Source organism: Tachysurus fulvidraco, chromosome 12 (assembly GCF_022655615.1).
Source record: "Tachysurus fulvidraco isolate hzauxx_2018 chromosome 12, HZAU_PFXX_2.0, whole genome shotgun sequence".
In the NCBI taxonomy this organism is placed as follows: Eukaryota; Metazoa; Chordata; class Actinopteri; order Siluriformes; family Bagridae; genus Tachysurus; species Tachysurus fulvidraco.
Window position 1 is genome coordinate 16,948,829 of NC_062529.1, and position 17,974 is coordinate 16,966,802.

At 36.6% G+C, this 17,974-nt stretch overlaps 1 protein-coding gene across 1 annotated transcript in view; it reads left to right on the top strand.

Annotated features, from left to right (window-relative positions):
• Positions 1-17,974, top strand: part of LOC113659518 (latent-transforming growth factor beta-binding protein 2) — a 99,711-nt gene that overhangs the window by 71,057 nt on the left and 10,680 nt on the right. Inside the window, exons 17-25 of the mRNA XM_027172341.2 lie at positions 446-574; positions 744-863; positions 4,465-4,584; positions 8,833-8,955; positions 9,039-9,161; positions 9,328-9,453; positions 10,035-10,157; positions 12,161-12,283; positions 13,302-13,418. Coding sequence (XP_027028142.1) covers positions 446-574; positions 744-863; positions 4,465-4,584; positions 8,833-8,955; positions 9,039-9,161; positions 9,328-9,453; positions 10,035-10,157; positions 12,161-12,283; positions 13,302-13,418 — 1,104 coding nt within the window. The remainder of the gene's footprint in view (positions 1-445; positions 575-743; positions 864-4,464; positions 4,585-8,832; positions 8,956-9,038; positions 9,162-9,327; positions 9,454-10,034; positions 10,158-12,160; positions 12,284-13,301; positions 13,419-17,974) is intronic.

A 17,974-nucleotide genomic window follows, 5' to 3' on the forward strand; every position in this document is an offset into this window, starting at 1 on the left:
TGCTGCCTCGTAATATGAAAGAGGCTTTTTAACGGCCATTGAGAGCACTTTCCAGATGTATTTTTTCATCTGTGAACAGAATATCCTTGCCATACTGCACCTCTCGAAACTACAGAGCAAAAGGAAATAAATGATTTCTGTTGAGGTGTCGCATGATGTCTAGCAGTGGAGTAGGAGACAACCAGATCAGTGCCAGACTGCTGTCAAATGTAACTTCATCCACATCTTAGTGTCCAAGTTAAGCTGCAATTTGGATGATCTTTCTGGATGATCCCCAGGCAGAGCTTAACTTTCATGTTTACTCAAGCTGTATCATACTGTACATATGCAGTTCAGACTGGTGGAATGGTGGATAAATAGTGCTACTCTGGAGGAACACTACCCATCTCAGCACGAGTGAGACGCTGCACCAATAATTATTTGATGTAAATAATGTCTTCTTCAGATGTAAATGAATGTGAGAATGACCCATGCAGAGGAAAGGGCCACTGTGTGAACACTTTTGGCTCCTACACCTGCCAGTGCTTCCCGGGCTTCAGCCTGCTCATGACGCAAAACAGAAAACTGTGTCAAGGTGAGCAAGCTGTGCTTCTTCTGGGTGATTAGGATCTTTGGAATGAATTATTATAAAAAATTATTCTGCGAAACTAATGTCATAAGGGATCGTAAGACTGAATATGTTACTGCGTTGGGAGATTAATGGCTCGAATTTACTCGTTGTTCCTCTGTGTTCCTCATGACAGATATAAATGAGTGTACAATGCCTAACAAATGTCCCAATGGCCGCTGTATCAACACTGAAGGATCCTTTATGTGCGAATGCAGAAGTGGCTTCACCAAAAACCAGAGAGGAGAGTGTGAAGGTATGATGATCAGCTTAATAACTGACTCAAATTTGTGCCTTTTAAAAATGTTATTTCATTAATATTGCTAATATCCTGTTGAAACTGGGGCTGTCACTAGTCATCAAGAAAATTGAAAGTGAAAATTGAAATTGTTCAATGTTAAAAGTTTAACTTGAAAACCAGGTTTACAGAGATGCTTTGGCTCTTATGTGCCATCTAGTGGATGTGGCTTTTAATCCTCCAGATGTATATAAAGTAAGATAAGCAACAGAGAATGTGAACAATGCTGCTCACATATCTGTTGTTCCCACTCGTGTACCTGTTGTGAAAGTAAAATGTCCGGTACCTGTGCATTAAGAGCCACCAATCCACCTACCAGCATGCTTTTGGGAGGTGTGAATAAACCGGAGAACCCTGGGGAGAATAGATAAAACTTCACACAGACTGTAAATCAAACCCTGATTTGAACAAGACAACTGCAGGCATGAGCTTTGTCCCAAATGGAGTACTATACACTATGCACTATGCACTGTATTGTTTAGTGTATGAATTTTAGAAGGCTAGTATTATCTCAAATGGAACTCCAACAGTTTTTAACTAACCATTTGTATGGTTGAGTGAATATAATGTCCATCTTTCCACACACAGTTTTTCCAGTTAAAAAAGTACATCATCCAGGTACTTGAAGCACTTCTTCTTAAAATGACGTAGAATATTGCAAATGTCATTTGGGATTCACTTGGGAGTTTCCAATTTACAATCTTTATTGAAAACCTACTAGCATTGTAGCTTATTAGCTACTAAACCATTTGGAAAGTATGTCTCTAGTTAGGGGAATAACAGTTTTACTAGCTTGTCCTCAGAATTAAGGAAATTATAAATAAATATAGATACAACAAAAAGGTTCTTTGACTCATAAAAATTATTATTTTGGATTTGCAAAGTTCAAAACAGTTAATGGATCCTAAAAAGGCTAGTGAACATATCAATTTGTTCAGGACATAAACTTTAAATGCAATGTTTTCTATTACATAAATTGAACTTTTTTTGGAGTTGGGGTAGGAATGATGCAAAGGATTGATTTGGCAAAGTAAAGCTAGTGAACTCTCATACTTTGGATTTCTAGCACTCCAGAGGAATTCACTTTCATAGCAATGTTTTGGTTGTCCTGTTGATCCTGATGCTTGTGCTGGATTTGCGTTGTGACCCAAGTACACTGAAAGCAAGGAGTGATGCTCTGTGCGCTAGGGGTTAGTGCTGTAGTAAAATCGCTGTTCATTAATGATTTTCTTCCTTGCTCAGCACAGAAAGTGAGTGAGTGTTAGTATGCTCTGGATCGTACATGTTTGCTCTGAAGACACAGATTTCGTTTTTCTAATTCTAGGATTTAGAACTCAAGCAGCACTGGCTTGGTCTGACTGAAGGAGAAGTTTGTCACATTTTTTACTCTTCTCACAAACAGATGAAGTGCATGGAAGACACATTGCTGTGCTTTATTCAAACATTTCTCTCACTCACAAAGCACTCTCAAAGCTTCAGAACCACTGAGGTGACCTTGTGGTTATTTTTTTAATAAGGCTTGGCTTCAAATTAGTATATAGAGGCCAGAGAGTACTTAACCCCTGGCAACTATGGCATTTTAAAATGACTCAGCTGCAGAGAAATCAGTTCAATTATATCATTATTGCCACAGGATCCTGAGAATAAAGAAGATAAAATTAAACTTTGCTTTAGTCTTGGAATAACATACCAACATTCTGGATACCATTAGCCTGCGTCACCTTATGCGAATTCTCAAAATTATTAAAATTCCCCCTAAAAATGATTCAATTGGGGCTTTGTATTAAGAATGACATTCCATAACATATTAAACTGCAGAATCAAGTTACACAATTTGTGGCCATGCCTTTGGTATCTCATGGACACAACATAATCATTTGTGGCCACAAGATACTTTGTTTTTGGCTTCAAAAATATTATCTCATGGCCTCAGTATATTAATTCGAGCCCACGCCTTAACCACCATGTCACCACATCAGCTCTGTGTGAGAGAGTAATGGCTTGGTATCAGTTTTTGAAATAGAAACCACAACATTATTAACTATGTCTACGTTTGCAGAAGTACATGCACTATAGAACAGATGATAGAACTATCTAATTCTGTTTCACTTTATTGCAGAGGCTCTGAGTTTTATCCTGTAATCACACTGGCCTGAAATGTGTTAAGTGGTTTATTAGAGGAGAGGTTTTTTTTTCATTATGAATTAAAAGATGAGTGCAGCTTGTATTTGGAAAATATACAGCCAAGTGTAAGGATCCATAGCCAATATCTAAAAGCCAAATGATTCCAGTCGGAGTATTCCATTAGTCAGTGCGTTTATCCAGATGATGCTTATCTTGTAGCATCCAGAACATCAAGCAAACCTTTATTCAACCATCTTTAATAAACACATCATCCTTGTCAGGATCACAGTGGGTCCTTGGAGTGAGGTGGGAATACAGTCTAGATGGGATGACAGATTACACACATTCACACCAATCCAAGAGGCAATATGGTTTGAGGCACAATAAAGATTTTTGTTCACATTGGTGTGTTTGTTGTGCACTTTCCAAAAATAGTATACAGACTCACCTTTGCTTAAGTGACTAATCTCACCTGTATATTACAGATTAAGAATTGCTGCTGTGATCATAAACAATGTACTGTGCTCATCCAAGGTCTCATTTTTATTCACAAAATATTCATCCTAAACACACCCAGTACTGTACTGGGTACTTTTATTTTTCTACACATGTACACTGTTGTGATTTATAAAGCCACTATCCAGTGTCACTCAGCACAGGATGAGTTCCTTTCCTGGTCTGGTTTCTCTCAAGGTTTTTTCCCCTCATGTTGTCTCAGATAGGTTTTCCTCACCACTGTTGCCTCTGGCTTGCACATTCGGTATCTCAACCTAGATCTGTGAAGCTTTCTTATAATAACAATATCTATCTAAAGTGACATGCTCCAAAATAGCTCACACTTTGAGCTCTTTTTTTTTGCCCTGCCCATGGTTATGTCACTTTAAATCCATTCAAGCTTTTGAGTTATTTCATTAAACCGGGTGATCGTGGCAGCCCTAGTTGAAACTATGGGATTCTGAAATGATAAGATGACATTTGAATGGAAATTGTGATCTACTCTTTAAACGAACAACGTCGTATTTCCAGACTTTCAAATTGAGCAATATGATTACAAGTCTGAATTGCATTAGCTGCCTGGGATTCCCCAGTAATCTAACAACAAAACAATGATTGTATTTTCCCTCAGCCCTAAGCCAAAGGAAAAATAAGGTATTTGGAGGATTATAAATTGTTTACATATTTGGTGTGTTTGTATTATAATATTTTTGTGAGTAAGCAATGTTTGTGGTTGATTTTATTTTTTATTTTTTTGCAATGCATGTATATCTTCATATTACATATTAATGCTGGATAGTTTCTGTTTGTTTCTTCGTTAACTCATTCTTTGTAACAGCTAAGCATAAGCCCTGCGCAGATGGTTAGTTTACCTAATCTAATCGAGTTGTGTAAATGCATTTGTTGATATGAAATGCCTCCTTCTCCCTCTGTATTTCAGATATAGATGAGTGCAGGAGCCCCGGTGTCTGCCCCAGTGGTAAATGTGTGAACACACACGGCTCGTTCAAGTGCCAAGCATGTGGCCCTGGATTCAGGCCTGACTCTGGGAGATGTCTGGGTAAGAGGCTCCATCTGGGTTTTCCGTATTTCATTTTATGATTGTGTAATAATAATATTATTCCCTCAGTCTGGCATGGCCTGGAAGCATAGACTTGGCTTTGGCAGTGTTCCACATGAATAAAGGAGGCATGGCGGCAGCATGTGCCCCTTTTTTAAGTGTTGACACTCTATTTTTTTTTTTTTCAGAATTGCCATGAGGTGATTGATTTCATATGCCTGATGTCATGTACCTTTCATGTGCCTTAAATGCTAAATATTATTTTATCTTGAAACTGGTGATTTCATGTGCCTTTAATTCTAAATATTATTTTATCTCAAAACAGTTGAGGAAATTAGCATTGACAAGTTAATTAAACTTAATTTAACTCAGTAACCCTTTGAAATCTTTGCCATTTCTAGACATGACCTTATATGTACTCGTTACATACAATAAAGGTTAAATTAAAGTCAGCATATAGCAACTTGTGGCAGCCTAAAACCTTATTATGTGGGAGTTTTTATAGCTTTTGAATGTTGGGCGTCTCCTCACAGAGGCACTTCTAGCTCCTTTGCTTAACTTTCATCCCTCTGTTTTATTTTGCAGTGCCTCACATATTTTTATCTAATATCCATCCCCTCTCTTGCCACCAATTTCAACCCAAAGAGTTCCACCCACACTCTTTAAACACTTGTGTCTTATTATTATGGATCTGTTGCTGCCGTAAAAGATTGTTTGCAATACTTCAGTTTGGGAGAGTCAAAATATTTCTGCATTGGCCACAGCCTTAAACAAACAGAATATTATTTTTGGACAGCTCTGGAGGCTGCAGCAAATCCCAGTGTGGAAAGGCTCATTTTCAGAAAGTTTAGGATGGGAGGACAGAGATAGACCACTGGGGCATGAGGTCATCAGACTGTATATTACTCCCTGAGCTCTGTCTATAGTACAGCACACGATGTAGCTTAAAAAATGACATAGTATTCTTAAGGTATTTCAGTGAAAGATTGGACACTAGAGAGAATCTTAGTAATAACAGAATTATGAGGAAATAACACAGATTTGCATGCTAGTAGTTAAGCCAGGTGAAGGTATGTGTGGTTATACAATGTATTAAACCATGCCATTTACTATATAGCAGTTTTACTTTTACTCAGGAAAGCACCTTTTGAAGTACAATCATTGGGTTTAAGGTTTTAATTATCAACCCTAAATGGGTTCGTAGGATATAATAGTTATTTTCTTCAGGGAAAAATACATAAATACTTATTAAAGGCTCTGTAGACTGGTCTTACTCCAGTGACAAGCAGCTTTCTATTGAAGTCATTTTATCTGAAATGTTATTGATGAGAACGAACCACACATGAATTTGCCTTCACAAGCAACATTAAAATGTCATTTTATTCATCGTTCCTTATATTTTACACGTTCATGTGAAAACTTGCAGAAACAGATGTAACTGCAGGTAAGCAGTTCATTAATATAAACCAGGCAGATGAGCCAAAAACAGTAGGCAAAAACAGTTTGTCAGAAAATGAGGCAAAAACCAGATACAGTACATGGTTCAGATACAACTGTAATCTGGGCAAATTCTTTGAGATGTGTACAAAGAACGAGAGCCTTTTTGAACTGCGTGTGATTGTAGGGCTGATTGAATACAGCTGTGTAGCTGGGTGACAGTAAGCATGTGAATTTATTCATTTATACATTACATTTAATATTGGAGAATGTTAGCCAGTAAGCTGAAAACCTTCAGTTCGCTACAATCCTCATTTTTTTTCTGCTGAAGCTAAAAACAAAACTGCACCTTATAACATTACTGAGAAATTAAAAAGCCCTCTTACTGTTAAAAATGTATGGTTATGATGTCACCATAAATTTCACTGTATCAATGATGTGGTAAACTAGTAGTCAAGGTTTTGGACTACTGATTAGAATGTCCGGAGTTCAAATCCCAGTTCCAATTGCTTAGTTGAATAAATTTATATAAAATGTAAATCACTCTGGATAAGGGTGTCTGCTAAAAGCTGTAAATCAATGAATGTGCACGTTTTTAATAAGTTTATGTCAAAAGTCCACCATAAATGTCCTTCTTGCTACTTTAGAAACCATGTCATATTAGAATAAATGCATTAATATAAACCTGTGATTTGAATTACTGTCAGTATAAAAGTAATCAATACTTCTGACCAAACAGAATCAAGAACTAAACTGCGATATAAAGCATATTAACATATCACTATAGTATAGGCATATATTAATGTATAGTTCTAAGAAGGAAGAATGTGAGTACGGACGTTAAGACGTTGAAGTAGATAATGCAATATACATATGCCAATATGTCCAAAAAATGCTTATGGGATTAGCATTGAGTTTTTTTTTTGTTGTTTTGCAAATCACTAAACTAAAACAGCGAGCTTATGGTGGGAGCCAAAATGTAAAAGATTTTGTAAGCAGGTTTTTAAAATGTATGAAATGTAATCAGTTCCACTGTTTAAAAAGAGAGATGGAGCACTGTTACTAAACATATGTGATTCATTGGGTTCTAAGTAAACAGTACACATTTGAGAGATCTCACTGATGCTCCAGTCTAATATATTGCAAGGTTGCTTAAGAGTAAATTCACTAAAATTGATGCTTACTGATAACTGTAGTGAATCTGTACTCACACACATATACACACAAACACAGAACTGTACAATCTCCACATTATTTGGGAAAGACGTTCTGTGAAGAGAGGTGATATACCGCACTTTCAGATTCAAATTCAGTGCTTTACCAAAATAAATACGCAAATCAATCATTTCAACTTCATTGGGCATTCAGTAAGCATTTGGCAGTAGAAAGCTCACAGGATGTGTTACTTCATAAAATCTGCTTACTGTTGACCTTTGCTAGAAAGAGAGCCTTTATTGTCTTAGCACTTTACAGTATTTCCTTACCTAAAGTCCTCAAGGTATTATATCATATATATAAGCACATTATATATATATATATATATATATATATATATATATATATATATATATATATATATATATATATATATATATATATATATAGTAACATCCATTGTACATTTTTGCATTTTTGCAGGCATGTACCTGTACCTTCCATATTGTTTATTAAGTTTAATTAAAATGAAGTCTAGCAGTGCCTCTTGCTAAATAAATACAAGCTTGTATTTCCAGCAATTGTAATCAGTGCCTTTCCTTCAAAGATGAAGTATCGGGGTTCAAACAGTCACTAGTGTAAATGGCTTATTTGAGGGATAATTGGGGGTTGAGTTAGAAGCAGGTTGTACAGGGTTCACCTCAGCTTCTGGGCCTGTTTGGCGCTCCACTGTACCACAATAAGGCTGGGTTTATTATTTTGACTGCCTACAGAGAGTATGTAAATAACGTCTCGTTCCCCAGCCATTTCCTTATTCGATTGATAGTAGAGCAGAAGTTAGTGGCCATTTGGTTGGCTGGTGGAAAAGACTATTTGCTGGTGTGATAGGAAAAACAGCACAGCTTTCTTTCAAACCCTTATCAGGGAAGACTTTGAGAAATACCTGGAGATTGCAGGAACAAAGCTGCGGGAGACACTGACAGAAAACTGGCAGATGTAATGGCAGTGAACACAAAGCTCTGCTTGTGTCTTTTCACCTCAGTGGTCCTCTGTGTCTACTTTCTGTCCCATCCTATTTGAAACCATCAGCTGTATGTTTTACCACTGCAAAGCTGATTCTTTTTCAATGTTGAAGTGTTCTATTCCTTTTGTATTGCAGTCATTTCCACTGATGACATTTTTCACTCATTTCATGAAAACATTTTAAACTTACATAGTTATGCTAATATCTCAAGAACTGGATAGCTTTTCATTGTATCAGCTAAAAACATTCAATACCTCACAAGTCTTTTTTATTATTTCTCTAGTAGTTACTAAGACACAAAAAGGCAGCTTGTCAAGAAATCCTGAAGAGTAATTTCCTGTGTCTAAAAACTTACGGCTAATTAGAGACTCCTTCCAAAATCTTAAGTAAAGAAAGCGTCACTATATCAACAGCTACGCTTTTTAAATATCTGTTTATATGGACTGTCCACATAGATGCAATAATACCATTATTATGATTCCAATTTATAAGAAATTGCTATAATCACAAAAATTATTATAATAATGTTATTTTTCTGTATTATTATACATTTTTTTCAACTTTCCACCATCTTCCATTTGCTTTTTGTGCATTTTGTATATTACTAATTCATTTTTGTGCTATATTTTCAGACATTAATGAGTGTCAGATGGCAGCTGTGTGTACTAATGGTCAGTGTGTGAACACAGAGGGCTCCTTCACTTGTACATGCAACCATGGATACCAAACAACTCCTGACAATAAAAGCTGCCAAGGTACATATATCAAACACATACTGCCATTCGCACTAACACACAGTTAGCGTTCAGGGTCGCCAACCATGCTGTCTCCATTCCAGATGTGGACGAGTGTCTGCTCCGAGACGTCTGTGCTCATGGAACATGCTTTAATGTTCCGGGTTCACACAGGTGCAGCTGTAACACAGGTTACCAGAGCAGCCCTGATGGCAAAGCTTGTGTGGGTATGTAGATTACACTGGATAAATAGTCTGATTTTACTCTACCTGGCTAAATCAAGAGATATTGATTGTTGTAACAGGTTTATTACAGCTATGTGAATTAGTGGCCTTTGATTTTCAGTCATAATACTGTTAAGATAGCAAATGAAGTGCAAGGTCTGCCTTACAGATGTTGATGAATGCTCTGAGCCCAGCCTGTGTATGCGAGGTGTGTGTGTTAACACTGTTGGCTCCTTCACCTGTACCCAATGTGAGGTTGGATACGCTCTCTCCGAGGACAGACAGAGGTGTGAGGGTGAGTCACACTCCAGTCAACACTTAAACCTACATTTGCACTCACATTAGCAACGTTGTGATGGTGACTCTGAATTGCATTGTATGTTATCTGTGTTTAAGTGTGCAGTTTAAGTCTTTTGATGCTTAAACTGGACACATGCTGTTACTCTTTTAAGTATTTTATTATTTAAGATATACTGTAGAAGAACCCAGTGTTTACAGTTTCCACCAATTTAAGCATATCGCAAATATTAGGAAAAACCCGCAAGATCAAAAAATAATTTTCAAAAAACTCCTGGCAGATGAAATATAATGGCATGATTTGTTATGCTGTTTAAAAATTGTGTTAAAAATTCTAGGTTTTTAAATTTGTGTTTCATGTGACTCTTTTTTGATTTGAGAATTTATCTATACCTTATATCTATATTATGTCTTCTAGTATAACATTGCTTTAGTTGTGTGTTATAGGGAGTCTTCCCTATTTTAAGCAACTTTACTCTTTCTAGTTGTATGGAAAGTTAGAAGTAACTATATTATTATTATTATTATTATTATTATTATTATTATTATTATTATTATTATTATTATTATTTCTCACAGATATAGATGAGTGTCTCTCCTTGACGTGCCCGAACGGCATCTGTCTAAACTCAGAGGGCTCCTACTCCTGTGAAAATTGTCCCACTGGTTTCACTGTTTCACCAAATGGAGAGCTGTGTAAAGGTGTGTGATATATTGTTTGTGATGTAATATATTGATATATATTAGGCATATATACTAACTAGATATATACTAACTCACATTAGTCACCAAATTAGTAAGTATGGTTGGAGTAGATTTAATCCCAGTGGCCTCTAACAGACAGCTGACCAATCAGAATCCTGCTATGACAGTGAGAAATATTTCAGATAAACTAGTATTTTGTGACAGCCAAGAAGCACAATTACTCTTTCTGTGTGGCAGAACTGTGTAGCTTCAAAAGTTATCAATATGTTTTTGACAAACTGTACATTACAGTACTGTAGTGTCTTCCAAACTAATATGGATAGTTTGAGGTCCATTAGGAATATGTGGACACCCAAATAAATGCAGATTTATGATAGCTAAATGTGAGTTTAACACATGGACTCTAGCTGTTTGTATCCTAATTTATCACTGGACCTAAGCGTGGACAATGCAGGATTTGTCAGAGCCGTGCTCTTTTCGGGAATCACATCAATTGCGTCTGTTCTGTTGCAAGGGTGCAAGGGATTTATGTAACAAAAAATTTAATTGACCTTGAAAATGATGGCCAACTCTGACTGTGAAACCATATATCCAGCTCAAATGAGATTACAACTGAACGAAAAATAATGTGATCCTGATCTCACACAAAAACAGGACTGAAACTGTACTCTTCCCTGCTGCTGGGGTTGTGCCCTTAAAGGCAACTCTTTTGTGCCTAAAGTATATGCGTTTTTAATTTATAAAATAATTCAAATTTTACTTATAAATAAATAATTTAACGTATTATGTGAACTGTTGTTAGATTTAGGGAAAACCTTAGATTTAAGACAACAAGGAAACGTACAAGTTTTTTAAGTAACATTTTTGGTAAAGTGTAATATATTTAATATACCGTGTGTCATACAGACATGCTAACTTCAGAATATCTTTCAATTATTCTACAGAATTAGTCTTTAACTACATTTTTTGTATTTTTGAATAGCAAGTATTCAGATGTGAACTGAAACGCTCTCAGCTGAGTGTTTTCCATAATTGCCTTTGGTTTATGTTGCCTTTTGTTGTAGAAATTTTGAATTCTGTTCTATCAATAATTTAATAATCATTCCGTTCAATTTAATCATTAAATCTCTGTTTACACAGTTGCACAACAAAGAATAATCTTCAGCGTTTCATGGTTATTTTATAACGATTATAAATTGTGTGTGGTATGTTATGATTAGAGTTATTTAGTTACATTATGCAACTCCATGCACATGGGCTGATTTGCCAGGCCAGATACTATATGCTTTATTTTCTTTTTTAGACGGCTGCGGTTATTGATTATAATCTGACAGATTGTATTTGGTATGATTGAGCTGCTTGTACTATTTTATCAATAAATCTGTAGATTAATTTATCTGGCTCTTCTAAAGAAAGACAGATAGATGTACATAGATATACAGACAGAGGGACCAGGCACTTGCTTCTTGCTTGTGTGTGTGTGTCAAAAACAGACTAAGGCGAGTGATTAGTGCCAGGGAAAAGAATTTCCAGCTCTAATATAGCACCAGTCCTCCAAGCGTTTGTTGATAGAGCCATTATGAAGTGCCTGTAATAGCTTGCCATTTTGGATTGAGCTCTCCACCCTGCATACCTTATCTCTCGCCTCCTTCTCATCAGCTGCTCTGTCAGTGCAGTTTAATAATGCAGGAGCTCTATGTGCAGACTAAAAGACTTGCGCTAATTCGCTGTGGTATGCAGTCTGTTTTGTTGGGATATCAGCACATCAGTAGACCCTTTTTTGCCCGCCTCTGAAACCGAATGGTTTGGAAACAGCTTGTGTTTTGATTGGAAAGTGAAGAGGTATTGATGGTATCTAAATAAATCCTTGAATCCTTGAAGTGAATCCAGTAGAAAGTGGAGAATAAAGACCACCAAGGTTTCATTTTTTAGTTTATCGCCAATTTTAGACTTTTTTTTTTCTCCTCCACTCTAATAGATTTGATGGCTTTATGTTTCAGATATTGATGAATGCGAGTCTCCAGACATTTGCCCACTGTCTGCTTGTACAAACTCAGAGGGTTCGTATTCCTGCAGGACCTGTGAGTCCGGATACAAGGTCTCCTCAGCCCGCACATGTGAAGGTAGTGACCTACAGTACAGTATATCAATCTGTGTTCAAATTAAGAGCTGCATAAGCAACCATCTGAAATCTTTTGGTGTATAAATGTACAATGAGCAAATATATAGTCTAAGCCAACTTCCCTGGCCATAAAATAAGCATTTAATGCATTATCAGACGTACTGTTTCAGTGTCATTGTAATCTCTTCCGAACATCCTCACACATTTCGTCATCATCACTCTCTAATCGTCTTCAGAATTTATGGAAATTATTGAAATTATTATTTTTATTCATAAAAAACAGTAAAAATAATTATATATGCTTACATAATTTATATTACATACAAAAAGCGACACAAAGTTTTCTAAAATAGTGCATTTTGTTCTTCAAAACAGTCTCAAAATTATTAGCTTATAATTTATATTTAGTGAAGACTTAAAACACTGGCCATCTTTCTATATGGTAGGAGATCCTTTAGAGGGATATTTAGTGTTGGTTTGGATAAGCATTTTTTTTATTACCTTGTTAAAACACCTATGGGCAAGACAGATCCTCCTGACAGAGTCAACCAGAATAAAGGAGCTCTTCAGTTTTCACACATGACAACATCCTGGACCACTAGATAAAAAGCCTTAATGTTCCAGCATATTATATTACAATGTGTGTGGGGGGCTTTTTCTTGTAGGCCAAACATGCTATGATAAAACATTTTGATCACAGTTAAGGGTCAGGGCTATTGATAAGACATGAGAGTTCATATATTGGCAGTCTGATCTGAACCTAAACTGTTCAAAATTATCTTTTAAGAATTTAAGGGCTTCTTCTGGAGTCATAAAGGTTATTTTGTGATTATGTGGGCAACCTTTTATTTGTTCTCAAGGATAACATGGATGATCAAAGGCACCAGTAAATTTCTCATAAAATTAGAGCCATTTAAAGAAACAAAAGAATGAAAATTTGATTGTGTTGTCATTTTCTCTTGTTCGTTTGATGGTTGAATCAATTAAATCTGCTCAATGTGTAATGTGATGTGTTGCAGATATCGACGAATGTGAAGACATGGCAGCGTGTCTGAATGGACGGTGTACAAACACAGATGGCTCCTACCACTGTGATTGTACTCCAGGCTATGAGCTGCTTAACTCTGTCTGCAAAGGTGCTCTTTCAACAATACATACAACATTTCAGTTCATCAGTAGGCCATTTTGTGTGTCTGTGGGTATTTACCAGTCTTAGTGTCTCTCTATATAGTGAAAGTGTACATTGTTACATTATAATTAAAAACAGAATGGTGTTAGCTAATAAGACACACAAACACACACACACACACACACACACACACACACACACACACACACACACACACACACACACATATACACACACACACACACACACACACACACACACACACACACATTGCACATAATAACCTCTACAGATGAATTTATTACACTAAAGTGACTATGTCTATTATTTTCTGGTCCCTTTCTTTTCGCTTTCTGGAAAGTGCATTTGACATTTAACTGTTCAGTTTCATCACATGACATGCTTAATACAAAAAGTAAAGGCATGACACAAAGCATGTTAAATGCATTCATGATAAAGTTGTCAAACTGCTAAAGTATGCCGAGACATTGCCATCTGCTCCACTTGACCCCTTTTCACACAAAAACATGTTGAGTACAACAGATCCAGTTGAGCTTGTATGGTGCAAGTGAAGGTAATGAGTGCTTGCAGAGAGATTAGGGTGAAGTTAAGGCCAGTACTCTCACTGAAGGCTGCCGAGTTTGTATGTAGACCGCACCCTACTTACTGAAATATCGGTACTGTGGAGACAAGCCAAGCATAAGCACGATGCTGACGTGGACCAACAAACTTCACAATAGTCTTTTTCATTTCTGAAATCACTGCATAATCAAGATAAGCAATGACATGGAATCGAAAAGGAGAGGGAAGGACAAGTAGTGAGAATGTGAGTCGGAGGAAATTGTCTAGAGGATGATGAAGGATGAGAAATTACAGAATGCTTTTTGATCAGAGAACAAAAGTCTAACCCACTTATTATTTATAATAGACCATAGCGAGATGTCAAATCCCTGAAGAAAGTCTATACAGAGTACCTCACCTTGTATGCACTTTGTCTACACTTTCGACTCAGTTTCTCTGTGAAAAATCCCAGACACCCTGCTGGAAACATCAGTATGAATATAAATAGTATAACATTCATTGTGTCCTGAATGTCTGTAGAACTTCTGTAAGCTTCTGTAAAATGGTTTGAAAGACCAGTATGTTGCAAGAATAATGATCGTATTTCAATATAAAACACAGGACATCGACTGATTAAATCAGCAAATCTCTCGCTCGGTCTGTCTCATATATTTACCTAATTAATTACTATAAGTCAGCTCATGTACTCTTTCTGGTCTGAGTAATAAAACGACACCATGACCTGCTTAAAAAAAATTTCTCTCATCTGTTCATGGCACTGGACAAAAGCCATAACCTGAAGCTCCATTGTGAAAGAAAAAAACTTCAAACTGACGTCTCACGTTGTTGCTTATCTGTACCTTTTGTAAGCAAAAGATTTTATGGACTTGGACCTTCACCTTGGTTGAACACTCATGGTATTATATATAATGTTGACATATATGCTAATATACTAAGCAGAACTATTTGACCCTTTAAATGTGGTATGATGGCTTCCACATAAAAGAAGCTCTTGCCTTCTATTCATGCATGCCTAAATGCTCCCAAGCCATTTCTGACACATGGCAAGCTGCATCAAATACTCTCAATCGTGTGCAATGCCATTTAACCTACACAGAGGCATACACACCCTTCTGGCCTGTGGCCACTGAAAATATTGGCCTTAATTATGCTATAAATCAGGCTAAGCACTTTTTCCTCAGTCTGCGTGTGTGTCCGTCTGCATGCAGGCAGTGACGCCAGGTCACCAGCATGGGATTTAAAGCATAGAGTGATGTATGAGCATATCTGTGGCTGCCAGTACATGTGCATGTGTGCATTTGTGAAGCCCAAAACAGGTATCCCAACAGCTCTGTATTTCTTTTTCACTAGATTACAATATTGGAACTCAGTTAAATACGAGATGCATGACCATTCTTAGAAAACTATAAATGCTATAAATACACTAAAGCATATGTCTTTAGTATTATATTTTTTAACTTGCTTGGTCTCCATATATTATACAAGTGGCACACAAACAGTCCTTAATTAAAATGTTCTTATTTGTTCTCATTATTGACTCTTGGAACACTTCGGTATGTAATATGTTCCATAGTTGGCGTCCCGAATCTAAGTTATGTAGTAATGCAACAATTATCCTTCAATCCTTGTTTAATCATGCATGTAGCCATCATTATTAATTTTATACTAGCTGTGTTTCGGAATTTTCCCAGATTTTTTCCATTGAATCTTGGTGAATGCAGTAAATTGGCATTTGTTTCAGTGGCGTTATTGGCAGATGTGGCTGTGCTTTTTTTGTTTCTTATTGTTTTTTCCGTCTTTTACTAAACAATTTCAAACCTAATTCATTCACTGAGATTGTAAAAGTGGTCTACATTATGTGATTGTCTGATTCGTGTGGAACAAGGTTACTGTGTTGAGTTATTACAGCTGTAAATACGTTTCTTAACTTTAAGGTGTTTATTATTAACTTTTTACTTATTAACTTTTCACCCAATTGTCAAAAGATTTCGATCTCAGCCATCTTACAACTATCCATATCCAGCATTCCAAAGAGCATCACTGGCTCAGCTTTCAGTATTATTCTATTCCCTGTCAGTCAAAGTGAAAGACACTAGAGTTATAGGCATGTATACAGAGTAATGCATACAGGAATCTCTTCTTATCATATCTTATTGCATATTATTATTCTTTCCCTTTTTTATTTTAATATCACAGCGCAACAGTTCAAAAAGTTGAAGCTGTTGACATTGAGCGGTCATGTGAATTGGGTTGAAATTTAGAAGTGACAGAGTTGAGAAAACCCTGTGTAAGAATAACAGTTTTGAAAACAAGGACATCCTGTCATGATTAGTACTTAAGCATTATTGAGGTAAAAGGGTTGTTTTTCCAGTAGATATAACACTGTTTACAATTTTTTTTAAAAAAACTTATAGATTATTGTTTCCAATATCCTCTAACCATCATCTTGACTACATGATGAGAGTAACACTTCTCTGGCACAGACACACACTAAGCCCCAAGTGTATAAAACTGTATGAAGTACACGTGTTTCTCTCAGACCACTTTTCTGGTCATCTTGAGTCCAAATAGTGCACTCAGGACTGAATGTAGGGGTAGACACACAGTGAAATATGTGTCCACTGTGTGGATAGGTCTTAGCCAAAACCCTTGTGTTCTTTCTGTCAGAGATGTGGTGTATGTGGTCTGTAGACTCTCCAAATTCACCATCCTCAAAGCACTACACTGGTTACATGGTTAACGGGTCAACATTGTGGCACAGATCACACCCAGAATATTTAGGGAACATGAGGAAAATGTATGTTTTCTTGTCACGTGACAGTGTTGTGTAGCTTTCCAGTGGCATTTATGGATTATGGAATATGTGAAATAGTGTTAGGTCAAAAATATCAGTATTGATACAGTATGCATTAAGGCATAGAACATATTACTTTTATGACATTTTTATGTGTTTATTCTACATTATTCAAAAAATTATAAGCTTCGTTGCACTGCATTTAGCCCATGCACACCACATTTGGTGTTTGTAAGGCTGAGCCTGAATGCCTGAAAATAAGCACATAAGATTTTTCCAGTGTTTTGAAAACGGCCTTTTTCTCCCATGTGATTTGACTTTGAGAGTTTGATTCCCCCTCTCAGTGTATCTTAGCGGTTTTCCTTAACTTTGAACCAAGTGTACTGTGGCTTTCACATGGTTTCTCCTAAATTGCTGCTTTTAACGAGGGCCAAGTTCTTGCCTCGAATGATGACGTATTAATATTATGAAATATTAAGGCATTTATTACTCTACTGCTATTACACATTAGTCAAATTATCATCAAAACGCATATATTCCCTGTACAGAAAATTTAACTCTAAATATGCTCCAGTGAGAATGAGCCTGAGTGCTTGAATATCAGCACATAACATTTTTCTTGTTTTCAAAAACCTGGTTTTGTAATTTGACTTTAAAGATTTGATTCTTTTTCAGTGAATATTAGTAGTTTTCAGACGTTTCTTCCTCCCTAAGCTTTATTTTCAATGAAATCGTATTGTTTGTACTGATCCATAAAGGCAGCACCTGAAAATATAAGGCAGTAATGATACCAATACACCGAGCACTTCAACGCTTGCACCAAAACCTGTGCATTGGCTGTATTATGTTGGGAGTCAAGACAGCTAGATCCTGATTAATGACCAAGTCTTTCCGGATGTGTTCCTCCCAGACACATACCACAACTTTGGTGGGATTTTGTAACTGCTCATTAGTCATTTTTGACAGTGCATATTCTGAAGACTGAGCATTAAAAGCTCCATCTAAGCATCAGCATTAGATTCTGGATTGCTCTCCAGCACTACTGGGTATTTGTGGTTGTCAGAGAGGTCGTAATTGGCAGACAGCTCTTACCTTGGCCAGCCTATGAAAGCCACATTAAATAACAGCTCAGGCATTTACCCATAGGCCACCTTGTGCTCTGAGCTGTGGAGGCCAAACTCAGCTCT